The sequence below is a fragment of the Eptatretus burgeri genome, chromosome 15 (assembly GCF_056783735.1).
Source record: "Eptatretus burgeri isolate ZD-2024b chromosome 15, Ebu_testis_v1, whole genome shotgun sequence".
Lineage (NCBI taxonomy): Eukaryota > Metazoa > Chordata > Myxini > Myxiniformes > Myxinidae > Eptatretus > Eptatretus burgeri.
The window spans coordinates 43,915,462-43,942,077 of NC_140975.1; the positions used below are offsets into that span (position 1 = coordinate 43,915,462).

General features: G+C 46.0%; 1 protein-coding gene across 2 annotated transcripts; it reads left to right on the top strand.

Moving 5' to 3' along the window:
* SLC25A10 (solute carrier family 25 member 10) lies at nt 1–24,967 on the top strand. 2 transcript variants are annotated; one of them, XM_085858256.1, is made up of 11 exons: nt 7–442; nt 9,803–9,922; nt 10,377–10,491; nt 13,978–14,026; nt 14,485–14,526; nt 21,833–21,876; nt 22,048–22,118; nt 22,314–22,406; nt 22,810–22,887; nt 23,417–23,473; nt 24,394–24,967. In XM_085858256.1, the coding sequence occupies exons 1-11, from the start codon at nt 350–352 to the stop codon at nt 24,493–24,495; spliced, it is 864 nt and encodes a 287-aa protein (XP_085714382.1). In that variant the 5' UTR covers nt 7–349; the 3' UTR covers nt 24,496–24,967. The 2 variants fall into 2 exon arrangements, with proteins under 2 accessions (XP_085714383.1, XP_085714382.1); XM_085858257.1 differs by lacking the exons at nt 23,417–23,473; nt 24,394–24,967 and adding an exon at nt 23,280–23,393 and having other exon boundaries at nt 1–442.
* The last annotated feature ends 1,649 nt before the right edge of the window (nt 24,968–26,616 follow it).

The window sequence follows — 26,616 nt, forward strand, 5'->3', positions numbered from 1 at the left end:
AGAGCTTGCCCATTGGCTGACGCGCGGTTTTGCGGATACCTCTTTATAAGTGAGTTCGTTAAGCAGGTTATTAAACCGAAGCCCGAGGAAGGAGGTAACAGGAGATTGGCATCGAAGGGAAGAGGGAATGAAAAGAGGAAAGGGTTCGATGAAGTTCGCATAAATTAAAGGATATCGAGTGAAAGACGAAGGAATAACCGGATATCGAGCTGGCGGCCAAGACGAGTTTACGAGGAGAAGATTAAAGTCCACACGAAGTTTGCCTAATGGAATGTAGTTCGAGTTGTTCACGAAAGCGACATTAATCGGTTCTTCAGGTCGTTCTCCTCTCTCGAGTCGTTCCGCGGCCATGGCGGAGCCGAGTCGGCGATCGCGTTGGTACTTCGGCGGTTTGGCTTCCGCTGGAGCGGCTTGTTGTACACACCCGCTGGACCTCCTCAAGGTGCCTGATCTCACCTCACGTGTTCATGTGTCCTTTCCTAACACCGAATAAACTTGGTCTCTCTCCATAACCGCCACGTCAGCCGCTGTGTGCTCGACCACTCGCCAAAATTAATCCATCTTTCACCTCATCTGGCCGATCACAGTCAAACGTTCACCTCGTTCAACACATCGACGACCACTTCTCGCCCGTCAAACACTTCACCCATCACCTCATCTCGTCTGTCGCTTCATATCGTCTTCCCTGTCACTTCACCTCATCTCGCTGGTTACTTCACCCGTTGTATCACTTCATCTCACCGGACAATTTACCTCACCGGACAATTTATCTCACCGGACAATTCATCTCACCGGACAATTTACCTCACCGGACAATTGATCTCACCCATCACTTTTCCTCACCGGACAATTTACCTCACCGGACAATTTACCTCACCGGACAATTCATCTCAACGGACAATCTTCCCTGTCACTTCACCTCATCTCGCTGGTTACTTCACCCGTTGTATCACTTCATCTCACCGGACAATTTACCTCACCGGACAATTCATCTCACCCATCACTTTTCCTCACCGGACAAGTTACCTCACCGGACAATTTACCTCACCCATCACTTTTCCTCACTTTGCTCATCACTTCAAACCACTTTGCCCGTCACTTCGCCCCACTTTGCCCATCACTTCGCCCACTTTACCCATCACTTCGCCCCACTTTGCCCATCACTTCAAACCACTTTGCCCGTCACTTCACCCCACTTTGCCCATCACTTCGCCCGACTTGGCCCGTCACTTCGCTCCACTTTGCCCATCACTTCGCCCACTTTGCCCATCACTTCGCCCCACTTTGCCCGTCACTTCGCCCCACTTTGCCCGTCACTTCGCCCCACTTTGCCCATCACTTCGCCCACTTTGCCCGTCACTTCGCCCCACTTTGCCCATCACTTCGCCCCACTTTGCCCGTCACTTCACCCAACTTGGCCTGTCACTTCGCCCCACTTTGCCCGTCACTTCACCACACTTTGCCCGTCACTTCGCCCCACTTTGCCCGTCACTTCGCCCCACTTTGCCCGTCACTTCACCACACTTTGCCCGTCACTTCGCCCCACTTTGCCCGTCACTTCGCCCCACTTTGCCCGTCACTTCACCACACTTTGCCCGTCACTTCGCCCCACTTTGCCCATCACTTCGCCCCACTTTGCCCGTCACTTCACCCAACTTGGCCCGTCACTTCGCCCCACTTTGCCCGTCACTTCACCACACTTTGCCCGTCACTTCGCCCCACTTTGCCCGTCACTTCGCCCCACTTTGCCCGTCACTTCGCCCAACTTGGCCCGTCACTTCGCCCCACTTTGCCCGTCACTTCGCCCAACTTGGCCTGTCACTTCGCCCCACTTTGCCCATCACTTCGCCCCACTTTGCCCATCACTTCGCCCACTTTACCCATCACTTCGCCCCACTTTGCCCATCACTTCAAACCACTTTGCCCATCACTTCGCCCACTTTGCCCATCACTTCGCCCCACTTTGCCCGTCACTTCGCCCCACTTTGCCCGTCACTTCGCCCCACTTTGCCCATCACTTCGCCCACTTTGCCCGTCACTTCGCCCCACTTTGCCCATCACTTCGCCCCACTTTGCCCGTCACTTCACCCAACTTGGCCCGTCACTTCGCCCCACTTTGCCCGTCACTTCACCACACTTTGCCCGTCACTTCGCCCCACTTTGCCCGTCACTTCGCCCCACTTTGCCCGTCACTTCGCCCAACTTGGCCCGTCACTTCGCCCCACTTTGCCCGTCACTTCGCCCAACTTGGCCTGTCACTTCGCCCCACTTTGCCCATCACTTCGCCCCACTTTGCCCATCACTTCGCCCACTTTACCCATCACTTCGCCCCACTTTGCCCATCACTTCAAACCACTTTGCCCATCACTTCGCCCACTTTGCCCATCACTTCGCCCCACTTTGCCCGTCACTTCGCCCCACTTGGCCCGTCACTTCGCCCAACTTGGCCCGTCACTTCGCCCAACTTGGCCCGTCACTTCGCCCCACTTCGCCCCACTTTGCCCGTCACTTCGCCACACTTTGCCCGTCACTTCGCCCCACCTTGCCCATCACTTCGCCCCACCTTGCCGATCACTTTGCCCGTCACTTTGCCCATCACTTTGCCCCACTTTGCCCGTCACTTCGCCCCACTTTGCCCATCACTTCGCCCCACTTTGCCCGTTACTTCACCTTACCCGTCACTTGACCTCGTCTAACACTTGACCGATCACATCATCTCACCTGCCACTTCACCACTTTCCTCACCTCACCAGTCACTTCACCTCTCCGGTCGCTTCAACTCACTTATCACTTCACCCAACACATCATTTGACATCTTCCAACACCTTTCCTCACCTAACACTTCACCTCATCTGATTCTTCACCTACCCCCTCATCTACTCTCTCACTTCACCTCATCTCATCTATCACTGGAACTCACTGGTCACTTCATGTCAGCTGCCACTTTATGTTACTTTATCTCACCTGTTACTTCACCTCACTCTTCAGTTTACCTCAATGGTCACTTCGGCTTACTGGTTAGTTTACCTCACCATCATTTCACCACACCAGTCACTTCACCTTACCTTTCACCACATGTCACTTTGCCTGTCACATCACATCACATCACATCACCTGTCACATCACCTGTCACATCACATCACCTGTCACATCACATCACCTATCACATCACCTATCACATCACCTGTCACATCACCTGTCACATCACATCACCTCACCCACTCCATTACATTACATCACCTCACATCACCCACTCCACTCCATCACATCACATCACATCACCTCACCCACTCCACTCCATCACCTCACATCACATCACATCACATCAATTTGCCTGACATGTCACATCACGTCACGTCACGTCACATCACATCACCCACTCCACGTCACATCACGTCACGTCACGTCACATCACCCACTACATCACATCACATCACATCACATCACATCACCCACTACATCACATCACGTCACATCACCCACTACATCACATCACATCACATCGCATCACCCACGACATCACCCATATCACATCACATCACCCACCACGTCACGTCACGTCACATCACCCACTACATCACCCACATCACATCACATCACCTCACCTCACCTTGCCTGACACGTCACATCACATCACCCACTACATCACATTACATCACATCACATCACATCAGCCACTACATCACATCACCCACAACATCACATCACATCACATCACATCACATCACATCATCCACGACATCACATCACATCACATCACATCACCTCACATCACCTCACGTCACATCACATCACATCACATCACATCACATCACATCACATCACATCACATCACATCACATCACATCACATCACATCACATCACATCACATCACATCATCCACTACATCACATCACATACATCACCCATCACATCACATCACATCACCCACTACATCACCCACATCTCATCACATCATGTCACATCACGTCACATCACATCACCTCACCCACTACATCACGTCACATCACATCACGACACGTCACATCACATGACCCACTACATCACGTCACGTCACATCACCCACTACATCACCTCACCCACTCCATCATATCACATCACATCACCTCACCCACTACATCACCCACTACATCACCCACATCACATCACATCACATCATGTCACATCACCCACTACATCACATCACGTCACATCACATCACCCACTACATCACATCACATTGCATCACCCACTCCATCACCCATATCACATCACCCACTACATCACCCACATTACGTCACATCACCCACATTACGTCACATCACCCACATCACGTCACATCACATCGCATCACCCACTACATCACCCATATCACGTCACGTCACGTCACGTCACATCACCCACTACATCATCCACATCATCACATCACATCACCTCACCTTGCCTGACACGTCTGGTCACATCGCATCACATCACATCACATCGCATCACCCACTACATCACATCACGTCACATCACCCACTACATCACATCACGTCACATCACCCACTGCATCGCATCACATCACATCACATCACATCACATCACTTCACGTCACATCACCCACAACATCACTCACATCATGTCACATCACCCACTAGATCACCCACATCACATCACCCACTACATCACATCACATCACATCATATCACCCACTACATCACATCACATCACATCATATCACCCACTGCATCACATCACATCACATCACATCACCCACTACATCACATCACATCACATCATATCACCCACTGCATCACATCACATCACATCATCCACTACATCACAACAGATCACATCACCTCACATCACCCACTACATCACATCACATCACATCATCCACTACATCACAACACATCACATCATCTCACATCATCCACTACATCACATCACATCACATCACCCACTACATCACATCACATCACATCACCCACTGCATCACATCATGTCACATCACCCACTACATCACATCACATCACATCACATCACATCACATCACCTCACCCACTACATCACGTCACGTCACATCACGGCACGTCACATCACATGACCCACTACATCACATCACATCACGTCACGTCACGTCACGTCACGTCACATCACATCACCCACTACATCACGTCACGTCACGTCATGTCACGTCACGTCACATCACCCACTACATCACATCACATCACATCACATCACCCACTACATCACATCACATCACCTCACCCACTCCATCACATCACATCACATCACATCACGTCACATCACCCACTACATCACATCACATCATATCACATCATATCACATCACATCACATCACATCACGTCACGTCACATCACCCACGACATCACTCACGTCACGTCACGTCATGTCACATCACCCACTACATCACCCACATCACATCACATCACATCACATCACATCACATTACCTCACCTTGCCTGATACGTCACGTCACGTCACCCACTACATCATGTCATGTCACACCCCCCATTACATCACATCACATCAAATCAGAACACATCACATCGCATCACCCACTATATCACCCACATCACATCACATCACCCACTACATCACATCATCCACTACATCACATCACATACATCACCCATCACATCACATCACATCACCCACTACATCACCCACATCTCATCACATCATGTCACATCACGTCACATCACATCACCTCACCCACTACATCACGTCACGTCACATCACGACACGTCACATCACATGACCCACTACATCACGTCACATCACGTCACGTCACATCACCCACTACATCACATCACATCACCTCACCCACTCCATCATATCACATCACATCACCTCACCCACTACATCACCCACTACATCACCCACATCACATCACATCACATCATGTCACATCACCCACTACATCACATCACGTCACATCACCTCACCCACTACACGTCACGTCACGTCACATCACGACACGTCACATCACATGACCCACTACATCACGTCACCTCACCTCACGTCACGTCACATCACATCACCCACTACATCATGTCACGACACATCACGTCACGTCACGTCACGTCACATCACCCACTACATCACATCACATCACATCACATCACATCACATCACATCACCCACTACATCACATCACATCACCTCACCCACTCCATCACATCACATCACATCACATCACATCACATCACATCACATCACCTCACCCACTACATCACTCCACTCCATTCCACTCCATTCCACTCCACTCCACTCCACCCCACATCACCCACTACATCACCTTACCTCACCTCACCTCACGTCACGTCACGTCACGTCACATCACATCACCCACTACATCACATCACATCACATCACCCACTACATCACATCACATCACATCACCCACTACATCACATCACATCACCTCACCCACTACATCACATCACATCACATCACATCACATCACATCACATCACATCACATCACCTCACCCATTACATCACGTCACGTCACGTCACGTCACGTCACGTCACGTCACATCACATCACCCACTACATCACATCACATCACATCACCCACTACATCACATCACATCACATCACCCACTACATCACATCACATCACATCACCCACTACATCACATCACATCACCTCACCCACTACATCACATCACATCACCTCACCCACTACATCACATCACATCACTTCACCCACTACATCACATCACATCACATCAAATCACGTCACATCACGTCACGTCACGTCATCACCTCACCCGCTACACATCACATCACATCACGTCACGTCACGTCACATCATCACCTCACATCACATCACATCACATCACCTCACATCATCCTCACGGCACCCACATCACACATCACACATCACCAACTACATCACATCACATCACCGCACCCACTACATCACGTCACATCACGTCACGTCACGTCATCACGTCGCCCAGTACACATCACGTCACGTCACGTCATCACCTCACCCACTACATCACCCACTACATCACATCACATCACATCACATCACATCACATCACATCACATCACATCACCTCACCCATTACATCATGTCACGTCACGTCACGTCACGTCACATCACATCACCCACAACATCACATCACATCACATCACCCACTACATCACATCACATCACATCACCCACTACATCACAACACATCAACTCACCCACTACATCACATCACATCACATCACATCACATCACATCACCTCACCCATTACATCACGTCACGTCACGTCACATCACGTCACGTCACATCACATCACATCACCCACTACATCACATCACATCACATCACCCACTACATCACATCACATCACATCACCCACTACATCACATCACATCACATCACCCACTACATCACATCACATCACCTCACCCACTACATCACATCACATCACCTCACCCACTACATCACATCACATCACTTCACCCACTACATCACATCACATCACATCAAATCACGTCACATCACGTCACGTCACGTCATCACCTCACCCGCTACACATCACATCACATCACGTCACGTCACGTCACATCATCACCTCACATCACATCACATCACATCACCTCACATCATCCTCACGGCACCCACATCACACATCACACATCACCAACTACATCACATCACATCACCTCACCCACTACATCACGTCACATCACGTCACGTCACGTCATCACCTCACCCACTACACATCACGTCACGTCACGTCATCACCTCACCCACTACATCACCCACTACATCACATCACATCACATCACATCACATCACATCACATCACATCACATCACCTCACCCATTACATCACGTCACGTCACGTCACGTCACGTCACATCACATCACCCACTACATCACATCACATCACATCACCCACTACATCACATCACATCACATCACCCACTACATCACATCACATCACCTCACCCACTACATCACATCACATCACATCACATCACATCACATCACCTCACCCATTACATCACGTCACGTCACGTCACATCACGTCACGTCACATCACATCACATCACCCACTACATCACATCACATCACATCACCCACTACATCACATCACATCACATCACCCACTACATCACATCACATCACATCACCCACTACATCACATCACATCACATCACCCACTACATCACATCACATCACTTCACCCACTACATCACATCACATCACATCAAATCACGTCACATCACGTCACGTCACGTCATCACCTCACCCGCTACACATCACATCACATCACGTCACGTCACGTCACATCATCACCTCACATCACATCACATCACATCACCTCACATCATCCTCACGGCACCCACATCACACATCACACATCACCAACTACATCACATCACATCACCTCACCCACTACATCACGTCACATCACGTCACGTCACGTCATCACCTCACCCACTACACATCACGTCACGTCACGTCATCACCTCACCCACTACATCACATCACGTCACGTCACGTCACCCACGACATCACATCACATCACATCACTCGCCCATTACATCACATCACTCGCCCATTACATCACGACACGTCACATCACATCACCCACTCCATCACGTCACGTCACATCACATCACTCGCCCATTACATCACATCACTCGCCCATTACATCACATCACTCGCCCATTACATCACATCACTCGCCCATTACATCACGACACGTCACATCACATCACCCACTCCATCACGTCATGTCACATCACATCACTCGCCCATTACATCACATCACTCGCCCATTACATCACATCACTCGCCCATTACATCACATCACCCATCACATCACATCACTCGCCCATCACTCGCCCATCACTCGCCCATCACTCGCCCATCACTCGCCCATCACACATCACGTCACATCACTCACCCATCACATCACCCTTCACATCACCCATCACATCACATCACTCGCCCATCACTCGCCCATCACTCACCCATCACATCACATCAGATCACATTACATCATATTACATCACCTCGCCCACAACATCACGTCACATCACTCGCCCATCACATCACATCACATCACATCACATCACATCACATCACTCGCCCATTACATCACTCGCCCATTACATCACTTCACATCAGATCACTCGCATCACATCGCGTCACCTGTCACGTCGCGTCGCGTCACCCGTCGCATCACGCGTCACCCGTCGCGTCACCTCACCTCACCTAGCCTGTCACATCATCACTTCGCCCTTCACCTCATCTCATCCATCACCTTGATAAGGAAGAATTGCTGATGTCATTTTGATAGAATGTGCTTTTTCCTGTTGGAATTGATTTGTGAAAAACTGGTATGAGAACCATTTGATGTTATTTACAAACCTTAAATCCATTCATCCCTTTACATATGACCTTGGGTCCTTTTCTCAAGAACCTCAACTGCACCTTGTTTATCTTGTGGAATGAGCACCTGTCATTCTTTTCTTCTGCATCTGTTCTGATCCTTCATCCTCTCATGTTCACAATCTTTCCCACTCCACCTTTCCTTCTCAAAATGGCATTCCTCTCTCTCTCTCTCTCTCTCTCTCTCTCTCTCTCTCTCTCTCTCTCTCTCTGTCTCTCTCTCTGTCTCTCTGTCTCTCTGTCTCTCTGTCTCTCTGTCTCTCTGTCTCTCTCTCTGTCTCTCTCTCTGTCTCTCTGTCTCTCTGTCTCTCTGTCTCTCTGTCTCTCTGTCTCTCTGTCTCTCTGTCTCTCTGTCTCTCTGTCTCTCTGTCTCTCTCTCCCTCTCCATAAAACCCATCAGGTGCACCTTCAGACACAGGAAGAGGCTAAAATGCGTATGACCCGCATGGCGGTGCATGTTGTCCGCAATGATGGCTTTCTGGCTCTATACAATGGCCTCAGCGCCTCCCTCTGCAGACAGGTAACCAAGAAAGAAGTCCTTATTTATTTAAATTTCTTTGCTTTTGAGTTTGTGTCGAAATCAAGTGGTTCTTGGTGGAGTTTGTACACGCATCACTTGTAGCACAAGGTGACGAGGACAATATGAAACATCAGAGTTCCTATACATGACTTCCAAGTACCTTTGCAGACCATAGACAGGTCAACAGGGTGTGGGAGATTTTAATCTGGGATCCCTGCGATTTGTACTCGTATAGAAGTTCCAATCATACCTATCCTTTTGCCTTTACAAATGCCTGCCATACATGTGTCCATGAGAGTTGGGATAAGAGCATACAGACTTTGTGAAGTGGATAATGACTGGTATGTTGGTACTGTTGTAGAATTGTCTTCATTTTGAACCTGTTTACTTGTGTACTGTGTTGGCGTGTTGCGACTCAGGGAGGTATTGTTTGTCTGGTTTTGTTTGCCTTTAGTTGACATACTCCCTGACTCGCTTTGCGATTTATGAGACCGCGAGGGATTTGGTGATGAGAAAAGACAAGAAACCACTTCCATTCTACCAAAAAGTGGCCATTGCTGCACTTGGTGGTAAGAAAGGGGGGGGGATTGGGTATGGTCAAAGTCTGAGGAAAGCAATGGGCTGTAGAGGTGAGGTGTTTGAGGATGTTGGCTCAAGGCAAGTTTAGTAGTAGAAGGTTAATCAAGGTGTTATACATGTGCTGTCCAATTATTTCAAATGTTGAATAACTTCTTCTTTGGCTGCATTGCTTTAATCGTTGCATGGGAGTACCAAAGATAGACGTGCTGGTTTGACCTATGAACTCAGTCTGATGGTATTGTTGCAGTTGCTTATTTCAGGCCGGTGTCCTGATCCCAATCCTAACGAACCAATGTTGTGGATATCATGCTGGCCAATCGGTCCAGATGCCCTGGGCCAGATCAATGGCTTATGTGATCCGATACCAAGGCCAATTGGGAAGCATGCCAGACCTCTCTTCATGCCGGGGACCCAAAATGGAAGGACGAGCGGACAACCTCGCCCAGTGAGAGAGTGGGTTTAATTGAGCAGTATGCGCTTAAACCCAATTATCCTCTAAATGAATTATAAAAGCCAATGTAGCTTTTCCAGCAGCGATCGTTAGTCATCCGAAAAACTCAATCAGTGACCCAGTGAGTTTAAAGTGTGTATTGAAATGAAATGGAGGGGTGGCGAGGGAGGGGAGAGCAGGAATGCAATAATTTTCGTGTAATTTACAATGAAATAAATATGTGCCTCGGGGATTCGTACAAGCAAAGGATCCTTAACTCTACTTTAGGCCTCAGACACTCAGCAGTAGAAAGACCAGGGAGGATGTTGACAGGACACAGAATAACCAATTACGGCCCATGCAGATGCCGCAAGTCCTGCAGGATGACTGCCAAACTGGGGTGGCCAAAGGCAGGCAGGCAGGCAGATTGGGTACCGCGTGTTGGTGGAAGAGCTGGTTTGAGTTGCAGCAGCAGCTTTCGTCCAGAACCGGTGTGGGGTTGGTGGGAGGTACTCCACGGGAGGTTTCTTACGCATGTCTTCCCCAGCCGAACCCCAGACCAGACCAGGTTAGTTTAGCTTCTTGTCCTCCAGCCCTTTTTATAGTGTCGGGTGACGTTATCAAGGCCTACCCAATCTGCACCCATTGGCGGTTCAGGCTCCACTTGAGCCAAAACCCCACCTCAAACCTTCTCAGTCCTTCTGGATTTGCTCAATGCTTCGCACCGTATGTTCCTGAACCTTTGCATTGCTTTGCCAGAAAGGCTGCTATTTCCCAAAAGGACATAAAATACAGATGTACAGAGGGTAAAACATTGAAAAGGAGTAAAGGGAGAAGCGGTTTCAGAAACAAACATTGGGAGGGGAGATAACTTGCTTTCTATACAATTATCGAGGCATATTCCTATCACAGTCTTGTGTCCAAACTCATCGCTTTCTGTACTCACCTTACCCAGTTGTTCCTGGACTCTGCGTCCTTTTCTCCTGACAAGATGGAGAGCTTGCTCTCAAACCTCGACTCAGATTCTGCAACCGGTCCAGACGGCATCAGCCCACGTGTCGTAAAAACCTGCTCTGCTGCTCTTGCTCACCCTCTCTCTGTTCTATTCACCCTCTCATTTGCTCATGGTCATCTGCCATTTGCTTGGAAATCAGCAAACATTACCACCCTGCATAAAAAGGAGCAAACACAAATCCCTGCAACAACAGACCAATCAGCCTTCTCCCAATCAGCAAGGTTATGGAATCCATCATCGCTTCAGACATTAAATCCTTCCTCTTCTCCAATGGCTTGATTTTTGATCATCAATTTGGATTCGACCACGTCACTCTACCCTGGATATGCTGCTTCTGCTTTCCCAACAATGGATGGAGGTACTCAATGCCAGACATGAAATCAGAGCCATCCCCCTGGACATATCGCATGCTTTTGACACGGTCTGGCACCCTGCCCTGCTCACCAAACTCTCTTCCTAATGTATCCAAGGCCATCTCCACTCATGGCTCACAGACTTCTTCTCCTGTCGCAGCCAATGTGTGGCCCTAAAATCCTAAATGGAGTTCTCTCATCCCCTCTTCCTGTCCAGGCTGGAGTTCCTCAAGACAGTTTTCTGGGCCCTGTTCTTTTTCTGGTTTGCGTCAATGATCTCTCCAACTTTCTGGAAAATCCTCTTTATCTCTTTGCTGATGACCACCCTCTGCCGTACCATCTGTCAACCCTCAGATCGGCAAACAGCAGCTTCTTCACTCTCTGCAGATCTGGATAAAACTACAAGCTGGTCCAACACTTGGCCTATGTTTTTCAATCCTGACAAATCTCACACTCTCACTATGTCTCTCCGAAAGGACCATCTGGAACCACCCCCCCCTCCCATCTACTTTCTCAACAATCCTCTGGAAGAAGTCCTTTCATTCAAGCTTCTGGGTCTCACTATCTGCCATGATCTTTCCTGGGAAAGCCACATTTCTTTAACCTGGCTTCCAAAGCCATTCGCCGACTGGACATCCTCCGTCGTGCAAAGACCTTTCTTGGCACACCTGAGCTCCTGACCACATACAAAGCTTTCATGCACAGCCTGATGGAGTACTTACTGCTCTCCCCTCTGGGCTGGTGCTCCTGCCTCTCACCTTTCTTGGCTTCATGCTGTGGAAACCAAGGTATTTAGAATCATTGGTATCTCCAGTGGTGAGGCTGAGTCTTTGGGCCTCTCACTCTCTCATCGTAGGCAGGTCAATGGTCTTTCTGTATTATACCGTCTTCTCTCCGACCTCGTCCCCCCCCCCCATATTTCCGCAGGGCACCCATGGTCGGCCAGCAACCCCCTTCTGGTAAAACTACCAGAATCAAGAATCATTGCTCACATTCACACTTTCATTCCTTTTTTTCCCACCTTCGGAACAAACTCCCACACTCTCTTCAATCCCACTCTTCCCTCCACGTCTACAAAACAGCTGTTCACCACCACCTCTTATCAGTCCCCCATCCAAAACCACGATCTTTTCTACCCCTGTTAACCCACCCCAAACCCACCTCCTTCAAATTCCCTGCTTTCCTTCCCGAAAGTCCCTGTAGTGTCCATCTTGTTTACCCCGTGTACTCCACCCCATCCTGTTCCCTTCCATAGATCTCCTCATGTTTCTGTTCCACACTGTGTTTTTCCTTCCCTCTCCCCACCCCTATTGTCTCCTGCTCCCCTTGTTGTATGTTGTGTGTGTTGGCTCTCATGAGCCTTGACAGTGTGTACAAAAACATTATATGATCATAACAGTTCATTTTACCTCACCCTTACACTAAAACATGCAGTAAGTGATATAATTATTCTAAGCTATACATTCTTATGCCTTCGAAGTCATTTCTGCAACACTATGTTTTATCAGACTGAGCTCAGAGGTCAAATCAGCTGTTACATACCAATATAATGGCTGGCCTTTCATTTTTCATTTATTTTGCTCTATGAATACCCTTGACCACAAATTGTGCGTACAATGGAGTAAAGGGTAAATTGAATGCTCCTCCCCCCTCCCCCTTTTTCTCCTTTGGGTATCAGGGTGCTGTGGAGGATTTGTTGGAGCTCCTGCAGATTTGGTAAATGTAAGGTGAGGAACCATTCAGGTCGTGACAGCCGTTGCACCAAGATCTACCTGCTGGCTTCCTTTTCTACATTCGTATGTAGCATGTGGCTGCAAATTAGCATCAGTTCCCTCGGGTGTTGCAGTGCCGTGACTGCAGTGGCCCCTGTATGTTGGGCAGCAATTTGTAATTTGGCCACGGTGCTGGCAATAGCTCATCTACTCTTCACGAAGGACACTACGAGATCTTTAACGTCAACCAAACTAATTCCGGTAGACGGGTCGCCCGCTTAACATCCATCTGATGGAAGGCACACGCGTTTCCACATTCATTCATTGGCATCTTTATTTATTTTCTGTTTCACATCACTGTCTGTCTATTCCAATCCATTGCTCTCTTTCCATTTGTAGCTTCGTTGGTAATCATGTGTGTAAAGAGAAATGTGTTCATGCTCAAGTAAAATCTTAAATTTGTTCTTTTCCAGGATGCAGAATGATATGAAGCTTCCAGTTGAGCTGCGTCGCAAGTAGGTATCTTTTTTTTATGCCTCCTCTGATTAAGTCGCCGGTGGCATTGTTTTCGGGTTGTCCGTCCGTATGTCCGTCCATGCTAATTTTCTCTGCAACCGCTTGTTTGATTTAGACGAAATTTTCACCATTGGTGTGACTACTCATGTAGAGTGTTTAGCAATAATTATGATGCCATAGATCATGGGGTGTGGCAACCATGTTGGAAAAAAGGAAAAGCTTTGGACCTCTGTATCTCTGAAACTGCTCCACGGAAAAAAAAGAATGAAATGGCACTTGTGACGTACTCCCCATGGGAAACGAGTGTGACGTTTTTTTTTTAAATGATGTCATAGGTGGCTTCTTTATGACATTGAAATTGTGTAAGTCGAACGCTTTATCCGATCGGCATGAAAATTTTTGAGGGTCATCTCAGGCTAAATTGTGTGGGGGGAAAGAAATTGATGACGTCATAGGTCACGTGGTTCGGCAGCCACATTGTTTTTAACATGAAAACCTTCAAAAATCTTCTTCTCTGAAATGGCTTGATATCTCGAGGGGAAACTTCACCCACATGTTACCCAAGCCTTGTGGATACCAGGGTGTTCACGAATAATTAATAGGGAACATGGTCTGGCAGCCATATTGGATTGAACAATAATCTTAAAAAAAATTATTTCTCTTGAATTGCTTCATCAATCGACGTGAAACGTCACAGTTATGATCTAGTAGTCGTGGGGAATATACGTTTTAATTTTCAACCTGATAGGATGCAACCAGAATTATTTAATATTTTGAATCTGGGTTCAGGGATTCAATTCAAACTATACAAGTATGTATAATGATGTAATATTGTGGGTGGAGGCATATCTGGTGACATCGCAACATCAAAGACTGTCCTTCGACTTTATTATTTACAATAATATAGTATTAGGGTCCCAAGCCTTCAAGGCTGGGTAACCTATTGGTTCACGAAAATTATATTGGTTCACGAAAAATATGTGACCACTATATTCGTTATTGTTGTGTGTCTGTCTGTCTGTCTGTCTGTCTGTCTGTCTGTCTGTCTGTCTGTCTGTCTGGTAGTCGAGAAAGTCGAAAAAAAAAAATTTTTGGAGATTTGTTCTACCCTTATTATCAGTATTTAAAATGGCGATTTCAGTTAATACAATGGCGATTTCGATGAAACTTGGTTGGTAGGTTCATACCATGACCTATTGTGTGAAAATGAGAACCGTTGCCCTGGACACCACTGTTGCCGAGCAAAGGGACTTTGAAATTTTTAAAAATCATGAAAAAATATTTTTTCAAAAATCGGGCCACGAGCGACTGTGGGCAGTACATTCAGCCATATTGTCAAAAATTTCCAGCCGGATCCTATGAAAACTGTCGGAGAAGATAGACTTTGAATGAACCCTGGTTGAAAACAATAAAAAAACGAAGTTCGTTATATCTCAGAGACTATGAGTCAGATATACATGAAACTGGCATGGTAGGTTCATGGTATGTCCTAGTTACGTGTGGGAAAGAACCGTTGCTATGGACCCCTCCGTTGCCTAGCAACGGCCAAAAAACCTCTAAATGTGGGGGTATTTTAATGAAAAACAATCTGCAGCATTAACCCTTGAAGCTAGAATCATGAATTTTCTTGTGCTTAATCCTCAGGTCATTCCCCATCGAACGGGCTCATCGTGTCAGGTTCTATTGGGTAATCGACTTCCCATGTCCACCTACCGGCTTGTCTGTCTGTCTGTCTGTCCCGAGCATAGCTCCGTGGGTTTTGATCCGATCCTGATGAAATTTTGGTGGGAGGTTTATATCATGATATAGTTGTGTTTTCCTGAAAATGGGCATGCTCCACTCCATTATGGGTGGAGCCACGCCCAAAAAACATGTTTTTAGGGGGTAGCCGATTTCAATTTGCATCTTCTCCGAGGGGTTTTGTAGAATCTGACAGGGGTTTCGGTATTTGGTTAGCCCAATGGCACCTGCATAGCCCCACGGAGCTCGATTTTTCATTTTCGTCCCAAGGTCAAGGTCAGAAGGTCACGAACTTAGAAAATTGCGAAGTGTTTTTTAGGGGGTAGCCGATTTCAATTTGCATCTTCTCCTAGGGGGTTTGTCGAATCTGGCAGGGGTTTTCAGTATTTGGTTAGCCCAATGGCACCTGCATAGCCCCACGGAGCTCGATTTTTTTTTATTTTAGTCCCAAGGTCAAGGTCACAAGGTCATGAACTTAGAAAATTTCGAATTTTTACATAAAAATCAGACAACCGCCCAAACTTTGAGAGCTGGGATGACAATATTTTTATGCATAATCTTGAGGTCATTCCCCACCTAAAGTCTTCAAACCATTTTTCTCCATCTCGAACACCTTGCCCGTGGCGCCCCCTTCAAGTTTGTTTTTACGCTGATTTCATCAAAGTATGGATAATCCGAGGAGTGTGAAATGCCATATAGCCTATATGACGTTATATTGTTCCTGGAATGTTCCAGAGGAAGTTTTGCACCAAAGGTCATAATCCTTGACCTTTGACCTTTAAAGTTCACAAAGGTCAAATTTTCAAAGTTGTGGGAATCGAACCGGGTTTTCGACATTCTTCGATGAACTAACTCCATTAAACAGGCACGTATCCTGTTTCCTTATTTTAATGTCCACAACATTGTTTTGGGACCTTTAAAGGTTATGCAAAGGTCAAATTTTTAAAGTTGTTGAATGAAACCGGGTTTTCCACATTTTGCAGCTAATAACCTGTCACTCGTACCACATCATGTTGATAATTTTTATAACATGGTCAAACATTATCACATTGTCTCATCCTTGACTTCTGAAACAATCTACATCGTCAAATACCGCTCGTGAACCATCGTCGTCTTCAGACTTGTTATTTTTGCTGTGTTTTTTATTTTTGTTCCACCGGCAATTTTTGACAATTTTCAGGTTTTTTTCACTTTAAAATTCATTTTCTCGGCAACTGTGAGTCTGATCGATGCAAAATTTTCACCACAACATGTATATTTTTTGGTGGCATACTCAGTTGATAATTATGACATCATAGGTCACATTGTACTGGCACCATCTTTGAAAATCCGAAAAACTTTGGACCTCTGTACCTTCAAAACCACACAATGGAAAAAATTGAAACCTGGCAACTGGCAAGAACTCAACATGAGGAAGAAGTGTTTTTTTTGTGACATCATCGGTGAAGTGGTATCCCGGTGAAAATTCGACATGTTGAATGCTGCATCGGAAAAATTTGAAATTTCTTGAGCGTCATCCACTCAACAACTCACTGTTGAAAAAAAATATTATGACGTCATAGGTCACATGCTTCGGCAGCCGTATTGTTTTGAATTAAAAAAAAAAATTCTTCTTCTTCTCCAGAACGGCTGGACAGATCAAGGGGAAACTTTACACACTTATTCTCCAAGGCTAGGGGATATAAGTTTGTTCATGAATAATTGATGTCACTTAGTTTGGCAGCCATATTGGATTGAAGAAAAATATTAAATGAAGTTTTCTCTGGAACCACTTATCTTTTTGAAGCGAATCTTGGCAACTATAATGTACCACCATGGCTGCATATATGGTAAATAATTATGATGTCAGAAGTCACATGGTTTGGTGGCCATCTTGGATAGAAAAACGTACCTTACCCGATTAACACAAAACTTCATCGACCTGATCCCCTACCCCATTGGAGGCAAATGTAAATTTATGATGTCATAGGTCACGTGGTTTGTCAGCCATATTGGATTGAAAATTGAAAAAATTAAAAAATCTTCTTCTCCGAAATAGCTGAACAGATTGAGGCGAAACTTCACATGCGTCTTCCTCCAGACATGCTTGAACAAGTTTGGTAATTTCTAATTAATAGGTCACATGGTTTGGTGGCCATATTATATTGAATTCCCACTAAAACCTTCAAACACCTTCTCCAGAACAGTTGGTCAGCTCAAGAGGAAACTTCACACATGTATTCTGCAAGGCAAGGGGATATAAGTTTGTTAACGAATAATTGATAGGTTACATGGTTTGGCAGCCATATTGGATTTAAGAATAATCTTAAATAATGTTTTCTCTGGAACCACTTATCCTATCAAAGCAAAACTTTGCAACTATCATCTAACGCCATGGCTGCATATACGATAAAAATTATGATGTCAAAAGTCACATGGTTTGGCAGCCACCTTGGATAGAAAAACGCACCTTATCCGATTAACACGAAACTCAACATGCGTTATCCCCTACCCCATTAGAGGCAGAACATAAGCTTTTGATGTCATCGGCCATGTGGTTCATCAGCCATATTGGGTTGAAAATAAATTTTTTTAAAAAGTCTTCTACTCTGAAACGGTTCAACAGATCGTGGCAAAACTTTACAGGTATAACCGCCTATCCATGATGAACAAAACGTTCATGGTTTGGCAGCCATATTGGCTTGAAGGAAAAATATGAAATAATGTTTACTCTGGAACCGCTGCATCATTCAATGTGAAACTTCAAAGATATTGTTACGGCTGTGGAAATTTGCAAGACACCATAAAGATATATCTCAGGTGAGATATATCGATAAGTTCATGTGTAGTTAGCCCACACCTGTTGTTTAGAGGGAATATGTGTGATTCATCTGGGCTGCGACGCTTTGAGTTAGCCATTTTTCTTTCTCTATCGTTATTTTGGACCATTAAGCCACCAACAACTCAAACACCACCTTCGCCTCTTTACCTCCACAACTCCATCCTGCAAATATCGCTTCAACGCCATTCCCAAACGACGCCCGCCAACCACCAAACCACCACAGCAAACCCCCCACCACCTTCGCCTTTCTCCTTCCATAACCATCGACCCCACCACCAGTCAACACCGAACGTCGTACTGTCCGAAGCCGTTCGGTGATTGCTGCCGAACGCAGCAAGCCACGAATGCAATGGATTCATTACGGGAGAGAAATTAGGATCAGGGGAGGTTCACGCCCCTTTTCATCCGTCCAATGGACGAGCGTCGGGTGGTGTGGCCCCGCCTCCAAGCGTGATGGATGTGAATTCCTCTCAGGAAGGAATTCGGATCAAAAGAGGCTCACGCCCCTTTTTGCCACACCAATGGCTGAACAGAGGGTGGCGTGGCCCCGCCTCCAATTGCGTTTTGATCCTAAAATCTGCATACAGGCTCCTCCCCCGGTATATAAAAGACGCGAGTCTGTGTGGAACTCGTTGTAGTGTGGGGCTCGCTCGTCTCGTCGTTGGTGTCGTCTCGTCGCTGGAATCGAGCCACCTTCGCTTTCACAAGTGACTAAGCCAACCAGCCATTCCCCTCGCTCAACCCTGAGCATCAACAATTCCCCCCATCCGCGCTGAGATAGTGCCGGTGGCCCCATTCATTCCCCACCCTAACCGTGGTGCCGACCAAACCGTGCTTGCGCGGAGCACGCCGGAGAGAGCTCACCGACCACGCCAGGGGCACGGAGTCGGGGCGTAGCTGCGCGGATATTGCGGCTTGCCCGCCATCGCGTCACGAGGACGCGGGTAAGACCTTTTCGGTCTTGTGGACCTTGCCGCTCCTCCAGGTTCTGCGCACATTTGGTCCACGGACCCCGTCTACCTCCCTGCCTATGGGGAGGTCTTTCCTGTTTATTTTGAATGAATGATGTGGCGCCGAGTCCCAACAAGTATAATTGTTTAAGTGTTGTAAATAATTATAGTCGGTAGTAGTGCATTTGCTTTTGTTGCATTTTGGCTTTTGTTGCACATTGCATTACTGCCTTACGTGTGTGTGTTGTATGTGTGAAATAAAGGTGCTTGCTTGTTGAACTGTTTCCCGTTTTGCTTCGTCCTTTCCTTTGTTGAAAGTTCCATCTTGCATCACGTAAGGGATTGATAGTAGTGGGTTTAAAACACCCGGTAAATAATCTGAACCGTCGAGGTTGAAGACAACTCCGCTCGGTTATCCCTGCAGCACGGAATGAGCCGCTTAAGCGGTTCGTGTCCGAAGTCGACCTGCGGCGAGGTACGATCGCCAGTCGACCACTCGCGCAGGTACTGAGGTAGGTCGAATTTGATGAGCAACCCTATCCTGCACGGGTGGGCAATTGGCACGATCGTGGTGAGGTTAAACCCCCACCCGTGACTGGCTCCTGGCGGTAGTTCCAGGAGGGTCACGACTGAATTGTCCGTTCCGGTGGGCGACGCGTCGCGATTCGAGTTACGTGGCTGATCGCACGCCGGGCGGGCCAAAATTCGTAACAATATGATCCAGCAGAGATGTGGAATGTAAGTTTTGAATTTCCACCCGATCGGCCACATGGTTTGACAGCCATTTTGGATTGAAGTGAAATATTAAATAATGTTTACTCTGGAACCACTGCATCGATCAATGTGAAGCTTCACAATTATGCCCATTTTCAATTCCAACTCGATCGGCCACAAGGTCTGGCAGCCCAAATTATTTAATTATTAAAATCTGAGAACTTTTAGAAAAAATTTTTTTGCATAAGGTTCACTTGGCTGTGCCTGCATGTGTTTGAGGGTTCAGGAGTAGCAATTCAGTCGATACCAATGATGGTCCCAGGAAACATGGTCAACTGTGTACATAATAAATGTATGGAATGTGGCTTGTTCCTCGATTCAAAACTTGTGAATCCCGCATCGTAGAGAAACTTGTGGGCCCTCATTAGAGTAAGGGGTATCCCGCTTTACCCTCTGCATCCATGGTGTCCACATTTATTACTTTTTTCAGGTTATTTGAACAAAATTCAATTTATACCGACTATGTATTCAGGATAAAGGGATAACTGCTTACGTAATAAATTTATTGCATGCGGCTTGTTACTTGGTCCATAACTCATCAATTCCACATAGTAGAGAGACTATGGGGGGGGGGGGTGGGGGGCTCCGTATTACTCGACGGAGTTCCGGTTTACCCTGTGGATCCACGGTGACATTTCCTGTACATTTATTGCTTCGTGTTCAGGTAATTCAAACGCCAATTCAAATGATACTGACGATGCCCCCAGGAAAAAGGGGTAACTGCATACGTAATAAATAGATTGAACACTTCATGTTATTCGGTCAGTAACTCATCAGTCGTGTGTTGTATCAAAGCCGGACGTCTTGGTACCCGGTCATCACTGCCAGCAGTTATATAGTGGCAGTTGTCCTCATTATTATTTTGATGTCTTTTTCATGTTTTAAAGAAAATGGAATCGGAAATTAAGTCAATCAATGTCCTTTAGATCATCATATTTTGAAAATCCTATGGCTTTTGTGCTCTACTGTTTGATGTTTTTTAAAAACAAAAAACGTATGTTTGTTTTTGTTTGTTTGCAGTTACAAGCATGCAGTGGATGGGATTTACCGAGTGGTGTGTGAGGGTAAGGTTGATATCTCCTCCTCTGTGCATTAATTGTGGATTACTTAGCTAGTTTATTGGCAATATGCAAACTATGCCTATGTCCATCCTGAATTCTGCCTTTACTGCAGGCACAAACATTGGCAAAACGTCCTTGTTCTCCACCATGACCTTTATTGTCTCCCTCTCACAGAGGGGCTGCGCAATTTGTTTTCAGGGTCTTCAATGGCTGCTTCACGTGGAATCATTGTCACAGTGGGTCAGGTGAGACGAAAGCTCTTAACTGTCGAACTCTAGTCCTTTGAGTATACCGGCATCTCCTGAGACATAGTCAAACAACACATTTGATTCGGTAAACTAATGCTCGCAACCACCTGCCTGCTTGGCTGTTTTGAAGTCCCAAACGAGATTCTGACACGTGACTACATGATGGACCGGAGTGTACTGTGTGCTTTCTAGCTCTCATGCTATGACCAAGCGAAACAGCTGGTGCTGAACACGGGACTTTTCAGAGACAACGTTTTCACTCATTTCTTGTCCAGCTTCATCGCTGTGAGTCTCGCATTGTTTATTTTATTTTATTTTTTAACAGCTGTTGAAAATATTGGTCCTATTTAGGGACTATCTATTTATTACTGAATTTCTGGCCCTTCCCCACAAATAGCTCCATCAATGACCTTACTCTTCTATCCTACTTTTATGTCCTCCCAAAGTTATTTCTCATGATCTTGGAGGTGGGGGTGGGGAGGGGGGCTCCTCACAAATCGAAGTTGAGCAAACTATCCACAATTATGAGTACTACCTTGTAGAAATGTCCCTTCATTCCCTGCAGTGTAGCTGTAACATGTATTTGTACTGGTAGTTATTATATCTGATTGCATTGTATTATTGCGAGTGCAATAGTATGTTGTGCCGATGAAGCATTATGCCTCATTTTCATGTGCTCTGGTGTCAGGGTGGATGTGCAACTGTTTTATGCCAACCTTTTGATGTGCTCAAAACACGCCTCATGAACTCCAAAGGGGAATACAGGGTAAGCCTCGAACCTTCATGGCCTGAACATTATTTCGGAGACACAGCCACAGTACAAACCGCACCCACATGGAAATTTTTTGAAATGCTTTATCAACTGCTTTTCCGCTTTATCTGAATTCTATGATTTTACCAGACTGACAGAAATGTATTTTTCGAGTGTAAACTGTTTTAAAATGCTCACTTGAGCTGTGTACCGATTGCATCATGGCTCTGCATTTGGCCACGTGGAGTTGTTTTTTTTTAAATGGTCCATTGAGTGGGCGATTCTAAATGCCCAACATTAAAATTTTTATTGTAAATCCTGACTCCGCATGCACCACGTGGGGCACTGTTTTCAACGCGATGAAGTTTAATGCTTTTGACCTGCTTTTTGTTGTTGTTTCTGAGCAGGTTGTAATAAGTTGATTGGCTGCTGCGTTTTCCTTGCGAATTTAATGGAATGGTGGGTAGTAATAGGCAAGCGAATGGAATTTTGTCCATCTTTTGGGGTGAAAAGCGAATTGTTTTCGAGGCTGTTTTCTCTGCAGGGTGTCCTGCATTGTGTAATAGACACGGCGAAACTGGGACCACAGGCATTTTATAAGGCAAGTCATCTTGTATTTATTACCCACTTCCTCCTTTCTTTTCTCCTTTCTTCCTCCAATTCTTTCTGTTGTCTGCTTCTCTGCTGTCCTCCTCAAACATGCACCATACATGATGATATGTTTTTGTGAGAGCCCATTTATACATGTTGTATACATTGGGAGTGGGAGGGGGGGTTAGAGGTGGAGGTGTGAGGTAACTTAAAGTGAAAGTAAGGCAGAGGAGGAGGGAAGAGAGGGGGGACAGGAGGTTGGGAGACAATAATTGCAGGAGGTGGGATGGTGGGGGTTGGGGGGAGTGTGGAGGGGGAGGGAATTACAAATGAATGGAATGGGTTTCCGTGGTGGTGAAACATTCTATGATTTTAGGTCATCTGGACTTTAGTCAGGTCAGCTTGTGCAGTGTCCGTAGGTGAGTTAGTCAGTCAGTGAGTCTGTAAACACTTCAGTCATTATCGCTTGAACCAAACACATGATTTTGATAAAACTTGGCTACAAGCTTCATATCTGATGTCTAACCAAGGTGTATCGACCGCATCAAAATCTGTGCTCGTTACAAGGGTCTACTGGGGAGGGGGTGGGGTGCAGTGATTGTTGACCCCCCAAAATAGGTATTTGCTCTTTTCTCCGAAACTACACACATGATTTCAATGAAACTTCACCACAACCTTCACCACCCGTAATGTAACAAAGTTTGTTCATGGCATTAAGAAAATCAGGGTCTAAGTCTAAGGGGATCTGCGGGGGCTTTGGGTGACTGTTGCTCCTGATGCAGGTGAGCTTCAGGACACGTGGTCCTATTTTTGCATATATGTAATATTAGATTGGCCCTTGCTGCAGTAGTACCTGTAGTGCTACCTACAGTATGCTGATTTTCGCATTACAAATTGTAAATCTTCCCAAACGTGCTTGTGCCTTCACAGGGATTCTTTCCGGCCTCCATCAGGCTCGTCCCTCATACGATCCTTACCTTTGTTTTCCTCGAGCAGCTTCGTTCCCACTTTGGTTTAATCAGCATCGGTTGACTTGTGGAGTATCACGAGGTCCAACGGTCACTTGTGTCACAGTTTTTGTTGCAAAATGTTTGTGTTTCACTCACCATTTCCTCACTTCCACTCACCATTTCCTAAGCTCTTGTGTGTGCACACTACTTCTCTGCTAATTTGGCTGTGTTGAACCATTCGGAACCTTGATGAAACACTCGTTTTATAGCCAAGGATAATGTTTTGTATGAACAGAGGTGAAAAACACTTGATATTCCGGAAATTGAGGTGAGGTGTCCACATGATGAGATTGAAATTTGAATTGTCAGCAATGAAAATGCTGCAGATTCCATAAACACTTAACACGGGACCTTTTCTAAATGTACGATTACCATTTGGGTCTCAAATGTTTGGGCCTTTTGATCTGATGCTCATGATGAGCAATATTGATTCAACCATGATTTAAACGACACTGGATTCTATTTTATCAATACCAATAAAGTATGTTGATTTATTTTGGGATTTTTAATGTATTTTATTCAGCGAGTGTGAGGTGCATGTTTCCCATTAATATTTACGAGCCAAACCCGCGCTCTGCGCGAAGTTTCTAAAGTGAGGGTTCGTTAGGACGTCAATATATCCAGTGTTGACAATGTGATTTATAGAATTTCTTTATATACAATGTTTCTTGTTACATTTTTTGTGTCAAATTCACCTTGAGTTAGTCAGCATGTGCAGAAGAGGGTTTTACATTGCAGACGCTGTTTTCTCAGAGTGGCATTATGCCTCTCGGCAGTGACGGTCTATCGACGACAGACGTAATGACGTCAGCGAATGACCGATGTCATATGACGTCATCACGCCTCTCAGCGGTGACGTCACACGTCGCCATGCAAATGAATGTAAAAATTAGAAAATCGCCAAAAATTCCCAAACCTGTCCATCTGGCGCAATCTCACACAGCCTATGCTGTACATTAGACCACAGAGCACCCGCATGCCGAAAGTGGCGACAATCCGTCCAGCAGTTTCTGAGGAGATACGTCCACAAAATATGGCTTATCGGATTAATATAATAATGTTGCCATTTGGGACTGGGTGGGCAACATAGCCTACCAGAGGTATGCTCAATCATCTTGGAATTGTCGAGCCTGGGTTTAAATCCCAGCCCAGCTATAAACTATCACCTTGCATTGTCCTGCCTGGGCAACCATCAATGTGTGTGCTGTCACTCAGGTGGATGTTAAACTAGGCATTCCATCTGCCAGCATTTAATAGTTTGTGGACGTTAAAGATCCCACGGTGTCCTTTAGGACATTGGACGTTCTTTGACTTTCTTTTCAGATAAACTTCCTATTTGCTTTGATTGGACTCAAAGGCACTTTTTCTGTTTAAGGTAAATGCTATGTACATATATATTGTGCATATCACTCCGAGTGGGTTAAAGATGCTAAATATAGTGTAGATCTTGTGTGTGCGATACTGTGTGAATTGGAAATCCGAATCTACCCAGCACCATGCCAATGATGCACTGAGCGAGATTGACGTGCGACACGATCTGGGAATACGGTGTTGACTCACCGTCACCAATTAGCCCTTGAACGGTCTTCCTCAATGCAGGAGAAATACAACGAACAGAATTCACCCCGAGACCAGGTACATTTATTAAGAGAAACAATGGTCATGGGGAGGGATGGATTACAACAAACGATGACACGAGTAAACGAGAGTTCACACAACACTATATTCCACGCAGTGTTCAAGTGCATACAGGAAAGCCTTGCCGTTCGTAGGGGTTACATTCTTGAAAATCTGTGATGCGTAAGCTTCGGGGGTAATGGGGAAAATATGGTTAGGGACTTAAACTTAAAAATTTGTCCAAACTGTATTGTTAATTAACATGTTTGTGCATTGTTTTTGTGCTATTTCTTTTCATGAATAAAAGAGTTGTTTAGAACATAAAAGAAAGCAGTATTTTCCTGTATTATTTATTCATATACAGCCTGTAGCTGCTTGACCATCATTTTCTGAGGGTGCAACTGTACCACTGATGCAATGCCCCCTGTTATCAGGAATCTGATGCTCATTTTGCCAACTGTGGAAGGATGACAGGCTAAGTCAACACACTTGGTGTTAATTCAACAGACCGACAGGGGCTTGAACT